Here is a 22,476-nt window from a genome sequence, read left to right as displayed (position 1 = left end):
AGTAATCCAAAATATAATCTTGTTTGCTGGACAGTTTATAATTAACCGAGTTTGTAAACAAATTTTAATAAATTCCTTTCAAAAGTTTAAAATTTTTGTTGACGCTAGTTTTTAGTTGAAAATAATACAAGAGAATTTGTAGTTAAATATTTTACTTGAAATTTCCTGAATAAATTTAATTATAATTCTTTCAGTCCGATTTAGTTAGGAAGATTTGTTGTACCTAACTTGCTAATGCAATTATTTCGCTTGTAATTTGATTATTTAATAACATTTGAGTTTAAAATATTTTATAACTAGCAGCGCTTGAGGTAACATGTTTTCGAAACTTTTGGCTATTGAAAATAACATAGAAACTAGACAGGCGTATGTTAATTATAAAATAATAAACAAATTAATTTGACTAAACTCATTTAGAACTGGACAAAACCACTTTTGTAACAAGATACTTGTGCCAGTATTAATTAAAACACTGTAACGAAATTTTAAAAGGTAAATTTTGTTAAAATAACGATTTCATTGCTGTCTAATACACTTTGCTCTTTGTAAATTTTCAAGTTAAAAAATATGTTTATATATTTTTGTAGTAATTAAATTTCAAACAATTTTAATTTTTTTATCTCTCGGTGTTGTTTTTCCTTTTAGTTGTTTTTGTGAAGAATGGGTATAATTTAAATATAAATGAGAGAATAAAATAAAAGTACTAATTTGAAGCTCTGTTTGAGCGTGTAAATGATGCAATATAGATTTGTTTCCTTTGAGATAATTACAATGAAGGAGCTAAAATAAGCAAATTAAATTATTGTGGTTTCTGCGGAAATACCGGTATGCTAACAACGTGTTTATCTAAAGTAAATATTAAGATTAGTCAGATAAATAATAGTGTAAAATTAAGTTTTGATTAAGTAAAGCGCGTTCAGAAATACACAAAAGTGGTACTTTACAATTAAATGATAAAAATGTAACTAACGGATCAAAGTTGATGTTTGTGAATAAGGTGAGAGACTGAGATGAGTGTTCGCTAATTTGAATAATTTAATCCAAGATTTTATTGTGTAATTTCTCCTGGTGGAGATGAAATTGAAGAATGCCATAGTTAGAGAATCTATATAATATCTGAGTCGTAAAAGAGCAAGGGCATAGAAGCAGCTTCACATTGTTGATAAAGTGAGTTAAAAGTAAGCTCCGTCCGGCGGCATATGATTAATGTGGTCGTGTGATTGCCAAAGTTGGAGTCACGTCTGTACAAGCAGGCCCTACTGATGGTCGTTTTTACGCGCGAAATACTCAACAAGTTGAATAACACGTTCACGTGAAATGCACTTTGCGAACGAGGGCGATGCATGTCTTAATCCGTTCATGAACATGGAGGGAGTTGGTCGGAGTCGAAGAGAGTCTATATTTGTGAATCCAATGAGTGGTTGCTGTCATCCCGTCACTAATGGTATTGACATACCAGATTCAGCTTCTCTAAAAACCACAGCAAACATAATCGTTATCGTTAATACAGATAAAGTAATTTTATGTAAATATTCAGTGGTACTTGGATTCGGATGTAGTGTTTGAGTCGAGTCTTTCTTGGCGAGTCTATGAGGATAAAAGTATAGCTAATCGAAAAACAAGAATAGAAATGCGATCAACAAAGACGGCTTATATTGTAACTAGTTTTCTCGGAACGTACAAAAAGAAGTAGCACTATAATTTTTAATGCCCATTGTGTTGTTTTGTGCAGTGGGATTATCTTTAAGCAGACGAGACTCTAGAGAATGGAGCGCAATTTGAGATTTCATTATGTGCCTGTTAGACGTTTGGTTTGGTCAATTTTCAAGTATTTCTGTGATGCGTTTACCACCGCATCTCGCGCCGTCATTCTCAACTTTGTGTGAGAGTTTTGCAGTTTTACATTTTTTCCGACTTTATTATTTTTATGCGGGTTCTGAAGTACCCTATATAAGACCATATTTTAACCAGCTCAAGGCACCTTGATATTTGCGTGAGTTTGATCTCACCCCAGGCGATGGAATCCACTCACTTTAGATATTGTCGCGTTAAGTTTTCAGCACAAAAATGTTTTTGAACCAAGCAAACCTACTATATAGTTTCTTATGGACCCTCAAGCAACTTCCCGCTTCGTTTTATCTCCCAATAAAAAACCGCATTGTTACACAACTTTTTAATAAGTTTATATGAGTTGGTGTAAAGTAATTTCGGTAGGTATGTCTTCAAGTTTTTGCATCTTTTAACGTTCCAACGCGTGCAACAGCTGGTTCCGCTCCAAAACCAACGCTCACACACTCGCATTCACATAAGGCATTCCAGGATTCTCCTGCAATCAGGCATCTAAAGCGCTAACGAACATGGATGCTGACTCAGACTAACACCAAATGTCGTTTTAGGATAATCATTTCTGACTGATGACTACGACTGCATTGATTTAAGCCATTTTCTATTAGTAAGGTTGTCAGATTGGTGCGCTTCACATCGCTTTGGCAGGCGATAACGCTGATATTCCCTACTCGCAAGCGGGGTTACCTTCGACCCACTTTATTACCTACAGTCCAAACCACGACACTCTATATTTATTATTCACATTTATTCATAGTTATTTAAATGTCGAGATTTGACTACAATTCCGCCAGAAGGCATTCCGCGTTTCGCGATTTGCGCAGGTAAGGCAGCTTGGATAAGTTGAGCTGGGCCAGCTGTCTCTCTGTTTTATAGATGACAAAGAGCACTTTGGCGCGTTATGGTCGTGCCGGCTGTGTCGAGCTTGGCTTGCATATATCCGCCCTTACGAAACGAAAATCATACCTGTGTGTATTGTGTTCCGTTCTAAGTAGTCTTTCTGCGCAGAACGAGGATGATTCCGTTGAGAATATCACCGCCAAATGGAGTTACTCCTCGACCTTCCATTGTTGATATAACATAACGCTTATTAAAAAATGCTATGATTTTCTAATTTGCTATGTCAACATCAATTATTTCCACTCATACATTATTAATCATTTCTCCATGTCTCATAATCTTATGCTGTTGGTATCTTAAACATTAATTGATTTCAACAACCCACAAACGTTTACGTATTTCAACATGTTCTAAAATTTTAAACACTCCATATAACCTTATGCTATTAAAATCACTTTAACAAGGTGCAAATTATTGAGTTTTACTGGTGTTACACACGTAATTGCATTCATAAAATAATGGTTACTAAATTACCAAAAAATGTTTATTTCTCCAAAGGTTTGTTCAACACACCCTACTTAATATTCCACCGTTGCGGGAGTTCTTATCTTGGCTTCCAAGTTTCCCGAAAATAATCTTCAATAATTTAATTACAAAGGCATAAATATACCTGCGTTAGATTTAAAAAGAACGCAATCTTTGCCAGTTAATTTATCATGTTTTTAATTTAATAATAATTAATTATCACAAGTGTAATGTATCAAAGTCTAAAAACTTTTCACACCGGTTCTATTACTTTTGAATACTTGTAATATTATACGTCTCATTGTGTGGCAAATCGACAAAGTTGGATGAATGTAAAATGTCTTTCTACTTCGGCAGTGGTAGAAATTATAAGATTTTTATTAACTGATTTGTTCAGTGAAAGATGCTAACGAAAAGTTTCACATTCGCATAATGTATCTTTGTACAAATAAAATATATTGACTACTTTACTTAAAAGATTTTGGCTCTCGCGAAGTAGACAAGAAAGACATCCAGATGTTATTGAGGTCAGTTGCATGTTTTCTATTTTGAGCATTTTAATTTTTTAATGCAATAGTTATTCATTTAAATAAATTTGCGCAAATGGGAATATATCGTAGTTTTTAAATTAAAGTAAACAATTGTTTGTCTTTTATTAAACGTATTTGCATGTTAAATTCAATATGAAGAAAAGGTCACCGCCTATAAGAGGGAAAACCTAAGCAGGTATTTCTCGTTGGCTGAAATGTAAAGGTAATTGGGCGATGCAGTTAATAGAGTTTTAAAAGCTCGGTTTTGCCTTGTTTTGATATTGCATATAAGGAGTGACATGTGGTTTGGATGTGGTGATTTTTAATAGAGTATTTAATATGCGTGATAAATGTGACAGTAAATCGAAAGTTGCAATTGCAGTATTTGCGTCGCGTAGGTTATATTATTTGGTCTGGTGAGCAAACGGCGGCTATCCCGAATGAGAATGCAGAGAAATGGTGGTTGGCAATCCGCTGCGGCCGTGATGTAGCTAGTAGCTAGTTACCCTCCTTATTAACATCCCACCCTAGAGACGAATGCATCCACCCTTTGCCGGACTAATGCCGGTAGCGTTCACCACGCCAACTAGCACCATTATTCCAAAATAGATTTATTCTAGCATCTTTTGTTAAAGGCTAGACTAATGGAATTCCGGGCGACGAGTATATCATTATTGCGGGAGTTGCGCTAAAATGGTTGTGTTAGAAGCAACAAATTCAGAAAAATTATGTTTATGAAGCAATATGTTTGGTTTTTAACAAGCCCGACTGCGAGTATTCCCATTTGTATGCTCCAAGCAGGAGAGGATGGCAGAAGCATTCTGTGCCATAACGCACTTCCGGTCGAGGAGTTTTCAACAGGCGTTAACAGAGCACGCTGCCATCATCGGAGTCGCTAATGCCTAAGCTAGTTTTGTGAAGTTCATTTCTAATAACGATAACGCAATCGGGAGACAAACTCCTACTAGAAACGATTCAAACTACTTTACTAATGAAGTCATTTCCAAAACCCAATTTAGTTTCGCCAAATTACAGTTTAATGCTTTAATTTTGATTAATATTTTACGGTACCAATTTAAACACATTAATTATATCACTCTTAATCTCGCTGATATTTTCATTTATAATACTCGAGCCTAAGTGAAGGGCCACTTTATCGCAAATTTGCCATGCTCTTTATTACCTATTCCGAGGACAAAAACGGTCTACAACACTTTATTCTAATAACTTTCTACAACAATTTGCACAAACAACGCATCTAATAAAAACACCACACCAATTACAATGCCACGTTTTATTACCCAATTGCAAAATTTGTAAGAATTTGATCATCTAATAGAAAATGTGAACAAGAAATTCAAACAGCTGGATGCTTCTATTACACAAATTTATACACATTATGTGACTAATGAGTAAACGAGGAGTTTAACGATACAAGTGTAGGTTTGACAAAATATAAGCTCGGCTGATCAAATAAAAGTAAACAAATATATTAATAATTAGGTACATTATTCGACTGTGTAAAACACATGTTTTGATAATATTGATTTATTGTTTTAATGATAAACAAAAATAATGCTTTGTTACTACAATTTAGATAAAATAGGTATATTTCACATGTCATTTTAAAGTTCTTGTCTGCTTAAGTCATCGCACTTTTGGCGATGTAGTTCTTGCAATTAGCAGACAAAATCTTTAGGAATCTGACGTGAGTTGTCTAAGTAAGAACATTGTGGTTTGGTGGTGTAAGTCAGTCGTCAGAGCAATGTCGTACATCTTTATTAATTTAAAACTTAAATCAGATAACTAGTGTCGTCCAAGAAAGTATTTATAAAACATCTCAGTTAGGGAATATGGCCGAGTCGAGTATTATATGCAGTTGCCGAGATTTATTCTTAGTACAGCGGAAGTGCTTAATATCAAAAGTTAAAGTGAATCCTTATCAAATTTTGATAATGAAAATTCACAGTTTATCGTAGGAAACTAATTTAACGGATCCGTTGAGAAGCTGGTGGCGTAATGATAATAAATAGATGCAGTCCAGCCGTTTCTCCAGTTTTGTTTATCGAAACTACGTGGTCAGGGGAGGCAAATAATAGCTGTTTTATAGTTACTTTTAGTATGTCGTTGATTCGGAGAAGCCTGCACCGGGGTTGCTACTAGGGACTTCATTATCCATTTATCCTTTATACAATAGGACTGTACGCGTAACTTTGGTGCGATTAGCCAACTTATTTTATCTTTGAGGTGTAGCAGTCTTGAAACTCGAGTGCGTGACAAGACGCAGGCGCCTAACATAGTGTTAGCTTGCTAAACTTCTTTCATCATACATTACTAAATTTACTAAATTGCCTAAAATAAACATTAACCGAAAATTAATTAACTAAGTAAATACAAATTAAATTTGCGGTTCTGTACACTTTTAACACTAATTTCTTCATTAGTAGTTCATGCATTATCTCAAACGACTCTTATTCAACATATTTAAACTAATCAATATTTCCTTTACAAGAATACAAACTTGTTTGCTAAATGCTAGAGCTCTAGTCTCGTTGGTTGTAATTTAAATTTAGGATAGCAATTGTGTTGAAAAAATTGGTGTAGTAAAGCTTCGGGTGGTTGCTATTACCCGCGTCTCCCCTAGGTAATAGGCGTTATAAGAGGCGGAGAGCTGAGAGAGTAAGTTTGAAGACGGGTTAAGTGGCACCATTTGAGGTGTGTACATCAGGTGGATGCGACCCAAGTCAGGGGTTTATGTAAGTTTCAATTTATTGCGGACAAATGATCGGGTGAAGTAAAGCAGTTTGCATATTCAACGAAACGTCACTTATTAAGCTGAGTGGCTTAATTTCTTATTCTAACCATTTTAATGCAGATAAAGAAGCCGACAAATGTGACGCTCAGTCTGTCAGGGGTCGGGTGGGCGTCTTATTCTAATGAATTATCATTTGGTCTTAATAATTCCGCGGGCGATCGACGCTAGGCAACGTCTGGAGCGTTTTCAGACCGCTCTCTTGTCTGCATTTATCAAGAACGTAGCACATGACACTTCAATAATGTAATTAAATCCGCAAAATGGCCCCACTGCTGAAATATAGCTCAGATATTATAATTTCCAGTCGCCGTTTCTTCCAAGGAAACCGTTTACATTAAAAATTAATTATCCGTCAAATTATATGATTTTTCAGTTGCTTCACAAAAGTGTCAAGGCACTTCACTCTTATTATCTTTTCTTCGTAATCGTTGCCGAAATTATCCTCTTAAATAATAACTACAAATTGAACCATTGTCGCTAATATTAAATTTTCCACCGCTCTTAAACCTTAATTACATTAATAATTCTGACGCGACATGTTTATTACTCCTTCTGCAAATCCTCGCACCCAAACATCTTATTATACGGACGCAAACCTCACTTTATCCGCTTATTTTCAACATTAAACAACCTCGAAACTATTAAAAGTTTGCATTTTTATATACTTCACCTGTCTACAACCGACATTTTTCACCCAAAATATTCAAACGCAAAAATAACCTTTTTAATCAAAATATCTACAGTAATATATGCTAATATATTTTTTCATAAATATTTCATGACGTTTATGAAACACTCAATTTTTGTAAAATGCGATAAAAAAGCAAAATTTGCAGCATCATTTAACTAAATGGAATAAAAATATTGTTTTAGTAAGCTCTGGCAAGTTTTTCTTGTTAATTTCCTTAATGTTATTTAATAAAGCTTTCACTTTCACTCAAATAAGACTAAACGCGTAAATCTACTAATTACAATTTTTCTTAAAACAACTCTTTTATTAAAAATTTCAACAAACCACATTTTCAGTTAGCAAAATTGTTTCAAAGAAGAAAACAAAATCGATAACAGTTACATTGTCCTTTTTATAACATTCAAAGTGCCAGTAATGTCTTCACTAAAACATATCACGAGTTTATTACAGGTTGTAATGAAATTCACGTGTTCACTTTAACTTTACTTCAACAAGTTTGAATTTCGCGTACACTTGCTGTTTCTATCTTGAACTTAAAATGGCTTCTAAGAAATAAATTATAACAATTTTTCCATTATCATAATACTCAGAACTTTATTTAAAAATATCATTTTCACTGAATGTATTATTTATGTGGGTTGTCACTTCCATATTGGATTTAAATCAGATTCAACTTATTTTATTTTTATCTCCAAATGTTGATTTTTTGGAATGTCACATAAATATAAATAGGTAACTTAAAAACTTTATCTCAATTTTAAATTCAACATCATTTTCACGTTTGTAATATGTAACTTAAAATAAACATATGAACCTGTAATTTTATGGATTTTATAAAAATTCTGCAAGAAAAAAAATTAGATTTATTTTACCAGGAACACATCAGATTACATATTATTGATTCTACAATATCTGTTATGTGTATTTTAACGACAATTGACTTTTTTACACCTTCTGAAATTCAATTTTTGTCTGCAGATGATAGTGATAAAAGTAAAAAACAAATCAATTATTAACATTCTTTTGCAATTATTTCTTCTACTCTCTGACAAATCACAATTTTTACACACGCCAAATATTACAGAACCAATGACAATTTACATGCTAAATATTTAATAACATTTAATTTTTACACAAAACGTAACTTTTAAATTTTTTATATATATGTTTGATTCAATAATTTAATTGTATAAAATTTTGCTAAAAAGCAGTCATGAATCAAATCGTGTTCGGACGAGTCATTGACAAATATCAATTTATTCATGTATTACTTGTTTTGACATCTAGAATTATTTAGTTTTGTTCAGAATAATTTGAAACCGTGACTCAAAAGTGTTTCGGTTTTTGTCACATTTCATTTCTGTAATATTTTACCAATTAATGATCGTTATTGAAAAGTGACGATAGTAAAATTTATCTGGAGTTTAATAAAAATGCTGATTCAAGAAATTCGTATTTAATCTTAAAAGACATTCCGTCGAAGTGAATTAATGAAGGATAATTTCCTGCCTTAATTTATCAACATCGCGGATACAGGGGAACGTTAAATTCTTAATACAACAATGAAAGGTTCAATTAAAACGATTAAATACACACAAAAAATTTATAACATGACTTTTTATTTAACATGATGTCGGAAAGAGTAATCAAGTCTGACAGACGCAAAAATGGTGGATGCGCCGGGCTATTTTTAATTTACTTTAAAAATAAGCAAAAATGTATATTATACGTTTATTGCCAAATTTTAAAATTTGGGCTTTTGTAAATTTAGTGCATTTATGAAAAAATTAAATTTAATTCGAAACGATGCTTAGTGCATGTTTGCCTTTGACGACGGCAAAGCTTTCACACGAAATCACTTTGTCCAAGTCCCTAACTCGCCGTCATGCATTATCATCAGAGCATTATCTGGGGATCCTTCTCCGTTCGGTCTGCCGAAAGCAAAAACCCTTTTCACCCTCCCTCACTTGACTAAGTACGCGAATTTTATTAAATTTTATTGCAATGTGTTCTCGATTGAGCTCATCTTATTAAGATATAAATATCACCCTCAATGTTCAAGCCCATTTCAGCTTCAGGATAATTTACATAGAAATTCGACCCAACGCAGAATCAGTACCACAAATTTTCTCCACGACTTGAGCAGTGATTTAGCCTCCGTTCTTGCTATCGATTTTTAACCATCATTTACATTAAATTGCCATCAATAATTAAATCACTATTCCACTTTACCAAACGCTATAATAAAACTTTACTCCGTAACGGTGGAGATCACCCAAATAATAATATAAATTGTTGTGTTAAGGCCAACATAAACTTGCTAAAACCGACTCAAGGAGCAACAAAAGGTATTTACCAGAAAATTTTACGATTTGGCCCTTAACCGGTCTGCTGGATTCAGTTTTTATTATTATTACTACTATATACGGACTGAGACAAATTCACTCAAGCAACTTTTACAAATAAATTGGAATAAACGTGTGGAAAAAAAAGTAAAAGACAGATTATTATCCCCAAAAAAAACTCATTTGTTTTTAAAATCAACAGACTTTTGAACAGTATCAAAATAAAAGTAAAAGGGATATTTCCAGACTCGATTTATTGATTTATTTTATCGCAGACATTAAATATGTTCATGCACTAAACTTAAAGTAATCAAAATATATTTATCTGAATATAAAGTTGAAATATAATAATTACGAAAATTAATTAAAATAGCTATTTAACACTTTTGCTATCAGTGGTATAAACATGATAAAATAAAAATTATAACAATATTATTACAATTTCATACTTCCACAAAGTTGTATTCAAACTGGTTAATTTCAAGATTATTAATGTTATTTACCACAACTAACTACCCTCCGATTAAAGCGCATATATCAGTTTTGTGTGACAAATTAATCACTTGACACTTACTAGTATTCACGTCAAGCCACTTTATCGACACTGTATTACATATTGACTAAAATAATTTGTATTAAGCTGAAATTAACACTCACTAAGTTGAAGATTATTCCGATAATTTTTGTATAATTTTGTACAACAATGGAATTAAGGGGCGTGTGGATTGGTTAAGTTTGGTCAAAATAATGAGAACATCCCTAACAGTGTCGTTGGAAATAATTTAGGTACTGCTGGTTTTAGAACACAACCCCTAAAGAAGGAAACTTCTCCAATCTTAATAGTATGTAAAACACGATGGCCCTCTTAACCACCGCCTTCACTCCTTATTTACATCGTTGGCAGAACATTTAAAAACGAAACTATTTCAAAGACATGTGATTAGTCAAAGCGAATGTCATTTCTATTTATTATCGTTACCCAGATGGCAAGCGATAGCCAGAAGGTGTTCTGTTGTAAATATCAGGGCTGTACATGTATAATGCAATATTTCCCATGCTCACAGCGCGCATGAAATAGTGAAACAGGATGTGGTGATGCGGCAATGCGCACCATCAGGTGCCGACCGAGAGTTACAATTGCGATGTGCTTACACTGCTGATGTTAGATAAATTCAGGATTAGAATGAACGTATAAACCGGTCAAATTATCAACCTTTCGCAAATTTGCAAGCGGTGTTTTAACGTTTAATTTTTATATGCGACGTAAGTGAAACACAATATAAGCTAGTATCTCTAAAGTAAAGTCGACGCTCAAGTGTTCTTTTGACGACTTTCCATATACTACCTCTTACCAGCACAAGTCAAATATAAAAATAGATTTGATTGTTTGAAATACTGAAAGGTGAATTGCATAAAAAGAATGATTTTATTGTTGCATCTCACGCTGTAAAACTTATAACGAAATCTTTACGATAATTTTCAACAATTATGCAAGAGAAGATTTGTTTTAAGACATCACTTTTATAAATTTTATTGTAGATTTACATCACTGTACAATGTGCTGCAATTCAACTTCCAAACAGGAAATCTTCAAAACTAAGAGGCTTAGCCAAAAACGAGTAATACATTCTGGGGCTCATTTTTTGAAAAAATAACTTAAAATTCATTGTCATTATGGAAGATATGAATTTAAAATAAAGCCGTTATACAGGCATTTTTTTACGAGGAACGAGGAAATAATAATGTACCAATAGTTAACCATTTTTTTCAATTATTTTTTTAGTCGTAATAAGATAAACTTGTATTTTATTTAAATGGGAATCATAGATAGCTAGACACTTTTAAAAAGCTTTTTTTATCTAAAAAATATATTTGTAACAGAAAATTATAATATATTTTTAGCAAAAAATTATCTTCTATTTTAGTTCGCAGTTGGCCATGAAAAAATGGTGCATCTTCAACTAAAAGAATTTAAACTACATATATTATTTAACAAGTTTCTCTAAAAGATGAGACAGTGGTGGCGCAGAGCGCCACCTGTCGGTGTGTTGTGCCTCTTTTTCACAAGTTTCTCTAATAAAAGAGGTTTCTAAGCATTAAGTAATGAAAAAAAAAAAAAAAAATATTTCGTAAACCTACTTATTGGCGACTAACAATATTTCTTTGTTTTTCAAGAAGTTAGCATTACCATTGTAACTTCTAGTGACACATAGAGTGTTGTAAAAAAAAACCTTTGAATTTTTCAATAAAACATTATGTGACACAAAAATGATGATATGGGTATTCAAATATCCAAATTCCGTCTATGTAAAACGTTATTCTACCTCCATTAAACCATCAAAAATATTTTTTCTAATTGTGTTGATTGTTGACACACTTGTTTTTTCTATTTCTGAATTTTTTTTAAATATGTAATATTTTTGTTATGAGGCGCTCGCATATTTGTCCGATACTTCTAAGGTATCGTATTTTTTATTTTTATAGTTTTAACAATTGTTTTATCAATTTCACAGTTCACAAAACTCTTATTGATTATTACACATTTAAAGTGAAATAGTTTTTTCATGGCCAACTACTATAAAACAAAAAATGTATTTAATTTCTAAAAAATAATTATAAAAAATATTCTGTTACAAATATTTCTAGATCAGAAAAAAATAAGCTTTTCAAAATTGCTATAGCCACCTATGACTTCCATTAAAAAAATACAAGTTTATCTAATTACGGCTAAACAAATAACGAAAAAAACTGTTAACTACATTAAATTCTTTGTCTTTATTTTAAATTCGTATCTTCTACAGATATGATTTTTTTTATATTTCTCTAAAATGTTAACTTTTGTCTGTATAGATGCGGCTTTAACCAATATTATTTCCTGAAAAACTGAGCCCCAAAATTTGTCACTCGTTTTTGGCTAAACCCTTTAGTTCGGTGATGCCCTATTCGGACATCCAAAATGGAGAACAAGTACAGCGTGTTTTGTCAATACTTAATTAATTGATAAAAAATCATTTATTTACAAAAAATATTTAAAGCCATTATAATACATTACAAGTTAACGTAAATAAAATTTTCCAAAAATTGTAATAAAGTTCATGTTTCTTAATGATTGCTAAAATGCCAAAACCGCTTAAAAATAAAAACTTTCTCAGACTGCACCAAAGTTATATATTTTAGAGTCAAATTTAATCACTTACGCCCGGTATTTCAGTACAGGGTTAAGATCCAGGGTAACTAACCATGGTTAAATCTTAACCTAAATTTTATCCCTGAGTGCGTATTTCAGTGGTGGGAATTGGTTTAGTGGATATTGGGTTAAATTAACCAAAATTCTCAATTTTTGGTGGCTACACTCAGTCTAGGAACTTAAATTGCGCATGCGCTAGTTGCATTTTGTTTTGAATTTTGAAGTTTTGTTTGTTAAAAATGAAAAATATTATTAACATTATTGACACGACTAAGAATTGATTTATCTTCCAAAGACGAAGAAACTCTTCATTTCGTCCTGCATTTGAATCGGCCTCGCAGAATTCCGCGAAGACCAGTTCGAAGAGACCATTTTAATTATTAGGATGATAACGAATTCTGTAGAATTGTTACAAATAATAAACGATCAAATTCAATATCTAACTTCTGTCTAATAAGTAGGGTTAGCAAAATTTGAACACTGCACATGAGTTAACTTGAAAAAACTTGGTTAACCTGACGTATTTCTTCGGTCAAATTGACGGCAAATTTAACGGCGGTTAAATCTTACCTAAGCACTGACATACACCAAACCAGCACCCAGAAACATGTCCCAACTTGACTAAATAAAAATTTATCGATTTGTGGAGTTGACTTTAATATCACTTACTCTGTTTAAAACTATAAAACATCCACTTTGGGAAGAAAATGGATCGAGTTCAACAATTAAAATTTTTATAATTTAACAGTGTTGTAATTTATACTTTAACTAAAATTAACAAAGATTTGGTAAACATTTAATTATAGAATGAATAACTCCAGTTTGACAATTTTTTTAATTTTTAGAAAAAAAGCGTCATTACCTATGTACTATGTACTTTTATGTGACCTTATGAAATATTATAAGGCTTACAATGCTACTTTAGTTCTTTTAACTCATATTAGAGTGGAATACTTGTGTTACTTTGCAGTTGGAGAAATTTAAGAAACTTGTGTAAATGTCTTTAAGGCCATTTCTTATTCTAATGACAAAAAAATACCAATAATCGCGCTATGTCGTTTAAGATAGTAGCCAAACTTTACGCGTTTTATGTGAGCGCATACATTTAACTTCATTCGTGCATTAAGTAAACGAGTTTGCCTTTGTTTTATTGTTATAAGTGCATCTTAAGTTATAAATATGTTTTAAAAGTGTAAAGTCTGATACTTAAAAACATAGCGTAAGCTTTTAAACAATCGAGAGAATGCATTAATAAAATAAACTCCATTTTGAAAATCAGATTAAATTTTGTTCTTTTTTATTTATCAATGAAAATAGAGTGAGTATGCAATTTTAAGATACATTTATCTGCGATTGATTGTGTAAAATGGACTGGTGAAAGTGTGATGATGCGATTGAGTATCGAGGGAAGTTGTTTGATTCACAAGACGAATGCTGGTGTATAAATGCAGTTTCTTTGTAGTTGTACATACATATATCTAATGGTGTATAAAGTATCCGGTACCCGGTACCGCCCTGGCAACACTCCGAGCGACAGTAAATTAGAGTGGGTAGTAAACGTTTAGGCCTCTCGGGCAAGACGTGAAGCATTGTCGATTGCAGCAGGTGTTATTGTTGTCACTATAAATTATTGGCACAACTTTACCTGTTCATAATGCCCTCGCTTCTGCAATTATGTAAATTCACTACCACACTAATTACACGTTCAACATAAGCTCCTTGCACTTGAATGAATCAATAACAAAAATTATTATAGATGTTTAGAAACGTTCATTATATTAAAGGGACATTTCCAAACATACGACTCACTATAAATCTGAATTCTCTTTCACGCTTCCTGCCTTCTCCACGAATTTCCCTTTAAATATGGATGTTTAATTCTCTTCCAAAGTAGATTCCTACGTGCTTATATTATTTCAGCCACTTTCAAACAAACTTCATAACTACACGTCGGTGGAAAACAATTTTTTTATACGTTTTTCTTTCTAATGCCAATTTAAATATAGCACACATTCCGATTTAATTACCAATCAAATTATCAACAAACTTAATTAAGAATTGAATAAGCACTTTTACGCAAATGGAGACTTCAAAATTCTTGCAAATTTTATTGATTAAGTGGAATTGGAAAAAGTTGAACAAACCTACGTCATACTGATAAGTGATAAACCGCAGGTAACACCAAAATTGGTCGATAGTTGCTCAGAGTTTGTTCACTAAACCTCCCTATATTTAGTCAACATTTAATTGTAAATACAATTTGAGTTTGAGAAATTCTTTTGTTGCTCTTGTTACCCATCACTAATCTGGAACAGCAAAAACGTATTTTATATGCGAAAAACTAACTGTGTGAATAACTTAGTTATGTTTTCAAGTCAGAAATGAGTAGAAATTTGTGTGAAAAGTTTTGATAAGCAAAGCCAGCCGATTTTTTTAATAAATATATTTCCATTCAAAGTTTGTAAAGTTTTCATTTTCTGAAGGTTGATTTAATCAAAAACTGTTTATTCACTGTACAGAGTAAATTGTTGCCAAAATGAAACTTAATCGGGCGATAACATTAAAAAAAAAAAGTTATATATAAATATATATAAATGTTATATATGTTATATATATTTTAAACCAATTGCACCATCTGAAACAAAAAAGAAAAAAAAATAGATTTATTAAGTTATTTCATTTTAGAAAGGATTCCACTAGTATTCACTACTGTACGATTTCAAAAGCACAATAAATAGAAGTGCACATATCACATACGTTTGATCATATTTACAAAGAAAGGTAATGGAAGAAAAGCTAGCATTTAGAGACGCAACATTGCATAAAATCATTGCTTTTGGTCTGAGGATTTAATCTAAAGTTTAAATGGTAGCATATAACATTTTGTTTTGAAAATGTGACTAAGGATGGTTATAATTAGTTGGGATTTCCTAAATTTGTGAAGTTAGTGGTTTTAATAATCGCCAGTTTTGGGCCATTTTGCTTAGAGTAATAAAACAGGCAAACAAAGGCCGGGTCGAATAATAAAGTACTGTTTAGTCGAATTAGTTGAACAGAATCTTAGTCGGAAGTAGCCGGCGAGAGTCAGCTTCGCAATAATACTAAAACAGCAATAGCAAGTTATAGCAGGTCCGTTGCGAACGAGTACCATACGTTCGTTACTTATCGCTTTAAGGTCTGACGATTTCAGTAAATGCTCATAGTGAGCTCGAATAGCCTAAACTCATATCCCAAAGGGTAGACCATTTAAAGGTTTTAAGATGCAATCATGGACTAACTTGTCGATAAAACTTTTCTATCTTATTTTAATATAAATTTGCATGTTTTTGTTAATCCCTCCTTGAGACTAGAAAAGAATATTGGAAGAGTGACGGCTGGTTGAAGTGAGTTAATTTGAAAGAGTTCTCGAACCGCAAGCGAAGGCGGCTGTCCGTACACGCCGCGAGTCTCCGAGACACGACAAACTGTTTTAACTCAAGTTTTAATAAGTTAAAGGATTAGCCTTAGGCTGTCAGAGGTTTTTCTATTAAGACATTACGTCTTTCAATCCCTTACATCAGAAATGGGGTCGCATTGAAATGTGATTTTTATGTTAAACTTATTTAAATTTCTTCTTCTTTGTAATTGTTTACTCGGAAATTAATGGCGATTTCTATCAACAGGAGCGGCCTTCCAACCCGAATTTGCAGAACCCATTGTTAATCTAACCATCCCTATGGGACGAGATGCCACTTTCCGATGTCTTGTCCACCATTTGGGAGGATACAGGGTAAGTTCTATAACCCTACTTTACTATCAGTTCTCTCTATTTCCATCTGTTTCATTAATACTCTCAACTTAGAGCTGATAATTAAACATTAAACCACCACCATGTCATCCAATCTACGAAATAACAAAACACTCCATAATTCAAAACTAATTAACCTACACACCACAATCCTAACATTAAATTGCCAATTTTATTTCTTTTATTCACACTTTAACACCGCAAACAATTCCAATAAAAATTCTTTTATATCCGCAGCTAAGGCTGCTTTATTGGTGATAATTTTCACACTGGGATTATTATAAAATATGACACTATGCAAAATACCTTGTTTTCAATGGCAATTATTATCCTTTCACACTTTACTCTACCATTTATATTCCTATTGTATTTTCTAAACACAAATATAAACATTACTTATATTTGATTTCCTTTGTCACGAAACTTTTTTCTCAGTTTAAAAAAACATTCAAAATACACCCATTAAAAATGGACTCGCATCCTCTTATACTCCAGTGGGAATCGCACACTTTCTGATTCATATATTTTTTTATTGACATCATCATCCTAAAGAGCTGCCAGTGCTTTAAAATCAATACGACCTACATATTGCAATAATGCCAGTTAGGACATCCGTGTGGTTTAAAATATTAAGGGAATTTATACTTGTTTCTGCTTACGCATTTTAATCACCGGAGAATATCTCCACGCATTTTTTATGCACAGGCATACCGGAATCATTTCACGAACTCAATACCAAAATAGTCACTTTACTCGCAAACATTTGAAATCGCTTGATTTACAATAAAGGTTTCGATTTTCTAACTGAAACGATGAGAAAAACGATATAGGTCCCAATTACGACTTTGCTGTTTTTTTATAAATCAGTTCGATGGATGAAAATGTCTAAACATTAAGTGTCGAATATACTAGCCTGCAAAACTTGAAATATATCTATCTCAAATTTAAAATTTCTAGTGTTGTTCTTCTCCTTCACCAATTCACATGTAAATACAAATAGTAAAGTTTTGCTTATTTTTATCTAAAGATGATCAACATTTAAAAATTTAAACCTAAAAACGTAAGAATGGTCAGATAATTTTACATATTTAAATTGTTAGTTACTTTTATTTTTGTTATTGTTCTAATTATGGCTGCTTTACATGATTGTTAACTTAGAGAAATTTAAAAAAAAATTTGGCTTTATTTTGCCTGGAGCTTTGTGTGTGGTCGTAAAACTAAACGTTGATAAAAATGTGTCTTTTTAATATTTCTTATCAGGAGCATTTGTCATAAAAAGAACAAGTTACTTAGTCGTTTGTATCAAAGGGATTGTAGCAATAAATGTGGCAGTTGGAAACTTAAGTCCACTTAGATACTTTTCCGCCTTAGGTAAAGGCAGTAAACTGTAGATTGCGCCGTATAGAAGAGATTTGTCAAATCTCAGAGTGGATGATACACTTTGTTGGATTTTGTTAATTCATTGTCCGGAAGAAGTTTTGAGTATTTTGTAGATAAGAGGTCAATATTGATAAAAAAAATGAAAAGATCATGTGAAATTATATTTGTCGAAGGAAGTTATCTGTGGCGAAAGAACAAATAATTGAAAATGTCGAGCATGCGACGTGGCTAGGCGGGCAGCGAGTTGAGGCTGCTTCTGATAAATTGACTTCATGAGTGCTCTCCAAACCTTCTACCTGTTGCTGGCCACTAAAAACAACGCGTCTACCCATTACTATACATTTGCAGATCATTCGCTGACCGGCACCTACAAATTCAATATGAAGTCAATAGGAGCCAACGACATCGGCACAAACCGTGTTTTTAAATAATGATAATAATGCGGGACTAACGGCCTAGTTTGGGCCATATCTTTGTCATTTGGGCCGGACCGCGTTTACCAAGCATCTGTGCTCCATCAAATGTCCGGATTGATGAAGAGCAGCGCAACGGCACGCAGCTCGACGGATGTAATAATAGTGCAGATATGACAAATAGCCGAAAAGCGCCACAAACTTGGGATCATTTATAATACACACAGCTGCAAGGTATAGGTCGTGCTCGTGACCGATGGCTTCAGTTTCGGCTCCGGAACGGCTTGCTTCAGATCCAAACCCGCTATCAACCACCTCAGATCACTCACTCCAAACACATCACATGCAAATCAAGCCCGAATTAAAGCCCCGACGCGCAACACGCGCTACTAAACAAACACCAACCGAAACTATGTCATCATCATTAGATCAACACACTGTAACAACTCATCCTTCCCATATCACTCGTTTCTAAATCGGCACGTACAATTTATTAATTACCGCAAAACACGTCCAACTTAATCAAATTTCACAAAAGAATATTATTTCACTCCATAAATACACTCGATGTGTGCAGTGCAATATTACTTCTATACCGAAATATTTACAGCAACTGAAAACATGCTTACATTATAATACGATTAAAACGAAAATCTCAAAGTCGGACCTACGCCTGCCGATTTGCTTTAACTTCTACTAATAACACAAAGTATTTGAATAACCTCAAAGCAACGAAAGCACACTTTTCGCCAGACATAAATTATAAACAACTGGTACAACGTCTATATGGCAAGTACGTTGAGCTCGCAGTTATCCAAGCAAAACAGAACTATTTAAATTTTGTTCGTACAGTTTGAGTGGTTATTACTGTAGTTTCACTCGATATGTTAATACTACTTCCATTTTCAACACACTCGGATAATGTTTAACTGAACTAAAAATTGTATTACCAAAATCAGCCGCTGAAAATCACCTTATTTTATTATATGTATATCAGAAAATTTTGTTTAGCGTTTCACAGCAACTGCATTTTCTTTTTTTCAAAAAATACTTTACAAATTCTAGTGTATAAAATATATTCATTTTTTAATTCCTAGATCAGGAATGGTATTTTTGTTTTGAATATTTTTAAAATAGATTTACATCTGCTTTCGTTTAGTATTCGAACATTCCATTCGTGAAAATTCCTCTACATTTTAAAGTAAGTGTCTGAGTGAAAAATTTCTATCCAAATTAAACAAGTTATAAAATACTGAAAATGTGCAAGTAATTTAAGTCAGTCACCTCTTTTAAAACCGATTAAAACTCGAACTAAATATTAGTACTTACGAAAACCACATATTTCACCCCCTGTCATTTATTAATAATTACTTACAGGTTACACTGAATATATCATTAATTTGAATTTAGCAAATATTAAATCTCAATGTTGACAAAGTTCAAACGGATTAGCCGGATAGCACTATGAGATTTAACTTGAATCTATAATGTTACTAAATCAGCTTAATTGTGATAAATAATTACCAAAGAAATCACGTCAATTAATAATGAAACTTTAATTTTGTATATTTTTTGTATTTGTATTGAACTTGATGTTGGTATATTATTATCTTGAATAAATAAGGGCTTTAATTTTATGGCTAGTGGTAATGGTTGAAATGACGTAAAATTGTGAGATATTTAAAAATGCCTTAATGAGGGATATACGTTTTATATATCGGTCGGGAGACGAAATAAAATGCTTTAAATTACCAGTAATTTGGTAGCAAGTAAAATGCAGATGACAGTTTGAATTATTCCGGCCTTAATGAGATTATAAACATAAGAAGTTATGCACATAACGCAAATTCAGTAAACTTGATAAATGGACTTTTGGGACAAACTCATTTATAAAATTTTTTTCATATTTTTTCGGAAAAATAATTAATAAATTTTAGACACAATAATAAACAGTTACTCGTAACGAGTTTCTCCTCAAATGCGTGTCGATTAGTATTAATTTCTTGCTAAACCAAGCATGTCATCTTGACTTTGAATACTAAGCCCGAATTCTTTGAGCAGTCATTTGTTATAATAGTATCATTTTATTAAATTGCCCTCTTGGCAGGCAAAAATCGGAACTTGTTAATACAGCGCGAGAAGAATTGATGAACTCTCATTTTGTTAAAAATGCAAAATATCCATGAAAAAGCTCATGTATACAAAAAGAATTTTTTAAATTCTATATTACGACGCGATAGTGACAAAATGCTTCTATAAGGTTAAACTTAAATAACTCCCGGTAGTACAATAGAACTCTGAACGTATTCTAACTAAAATAGAGTCAGCCGTTTAAAAGAACGTAAAAAAGTTTATTTGCTTTTGTTCAAATTTTTCTAATTGCAAATTCTTTTAGAGACATACAGGCTGTCCCAGCGAGTTAAAAAAGTCCATTAGTGACCTTTAAATGGTACAATTAAAAAAATTGTATAAGACATTGGATAGATGCTAATCTAGTCCATCACCTAAAATTATTTTCAACTATACAGCATGCCCCAAAAATAAGTTACGATACAAACTTGTGTTTTTTTAAATGAAACAATGTTTTTACGCTAAACTTTTATTAGTCGATTTCGCTTAGTTTTAGAAATAGGTTTTTTTGACGAAAACATGCACTTTTAAAAAAAATTATTACATAAAAACTAAGACAGCTAGAACAAATTTTTTCTTACTTCTGCAAAGAAGAAAGTACAGCATTTAAAGCTGTAGGATTTTTTAGTGTTTGTAAAGATTAATAAATTAAGAAGTGTGTTAAAAGTTAATTAACTTATTAATTTTTATTTTTGCATCTAATAGATTGATAAATTGTCTATCTAAAAAAATAAACTTTAATATTTCACTTATCAGTATTTTTAAAATAAAATAAAAAATATTTTTAAAATTGCTTTAAGCAGTAGGCATTTTTTAAAATTGCTTTAAGCAGTAGGCATTTTTCTGTCACTGTGAATTGAGTTTATGTTTGTGTTACTATGAATTTTCTTTTGTCGCATTAGTGAGAAAAAAAAACACTTTGCAACACTCGTTTGTTTTGTAATGTTTGACATTACATATTTGATAATAGGTAAGCCCATTTTAAACAAATATTACTGTATTGAAAATTTATCATAAAGCCTGTTGATTGCATATTATTTATTATGTACGCTACAATTGATATTATATATAATATAATACAATATAAGTCAATTTTAAACTAAACAAGCCAAAGTTGTTGCAAGAATATAGTCTGGCTGATAGTTCTTTGTACTTCCATAATTTAATTTCTGTAAAATTACTAAAGTGGTTTTCAAGTATGTAACAATAGAAATTGTAAAGGTTTTCGTTAATTAGTTCTTAATTTCCGTGAAATTACTGGCTAAGAAGTGGCATTGTTGGAAAGCTTTTGATAGAGAAAATGTATCTGTGAGCACATTGTATATAGTTGTTGAGTTTTGAAAATCTGTTAGGTTTGCGGCTTAAAGATGATTTATGTTGTTAGTTTATATTTTTAATATTTAGTCAGTGTGACAGTAATATCAAGCATGCGGTGGTGAGGAACAAAATAAATGATTTGAGGACGACTCAAGGGTCTGAATTTGGCAAGCCGTTCCGTCTGTTTTGCGTTTTCGTGTTAGAAAATACATTTGCAAATGTAATTGCAGAATACCGGATCTTTATGGGGAAACATGCTTGGCAAATATTCTAAATAGGTATATTAAATAAATTTTCTTTAAATGGAATTTCGATTATTTATATCTACGTTTTGTAGAACTCACGTAGTTTTAGGTTACTTATTGGAACATATACCACCGGGTACACGTTCGAGGGATGATGATAAATATTTTCCTTCCTCTGTTCACTGTCATACCCATAAACTAGCCGATGGAAAAATTGGACGAAACACTGCTTGCCAATAAATAAAAGCTTGCAAAACAATATTGCGATTATATACCCCACTAAAATCTAACTATCGTGTTATAATTAATATCCCAGAACCGAAATTTTATGAATGAGAGATATTGTACTATAATGAAGAAATTCTAAAACGTTTATGTGTTTCATCTATTTGCTTTATGATCACTTTTTGTTAACTGTTTCTCTAA

General features: G+C 32.1%; 1 protein-coding gene across 2 annotated transcripts in view; it reads left to right on the top strand.

The window, feature by feature from the left end:
* The window catches only part of LOC123006311 (lachesin-like), a 65,953-nt gene that overhangs the window by 30,847 nt on the left and 12,630 nt on the right, over positions 1–22,476 (top strand). For both annotated transcript variants that reach the window (XM_044400717.1, XM_044400716.1), the window contains one exon: positions 16,441–16,547. In XM_044400717.1, coding sequence (XP_044256652.1) covers positions 16,494–16,547 — 54 coding nt within the window. In that variant the 5' untranslated portion in view covers positions 16,441–16,493. The remainder of the gene's footprint in view (positions 1–16,440; positions 16,548–22,476) is intronic.

This window comes from Tribolium madens, unplaced genomic scaffold (genome assembly GCF_015345945.1).
Source record: "Tribolium madens isolate multiple individuals breed KSU strain unplaced genomic scaffold, Tmad_KSU_1.1 Scaffold_2;HRSCAF=44;Tcas5.2_LGX, whole genome shotgun sequence".
NCBI classification, from domain to species: Eukaryota; Metazoa; Arthropoda; class Insecta; order Coleoptera; family Tenebrionidae; genus Tribolium; species Tribolium madens.
This window is presented reverse-complemented; position numbering and strand designations above follow the sequence as displayed.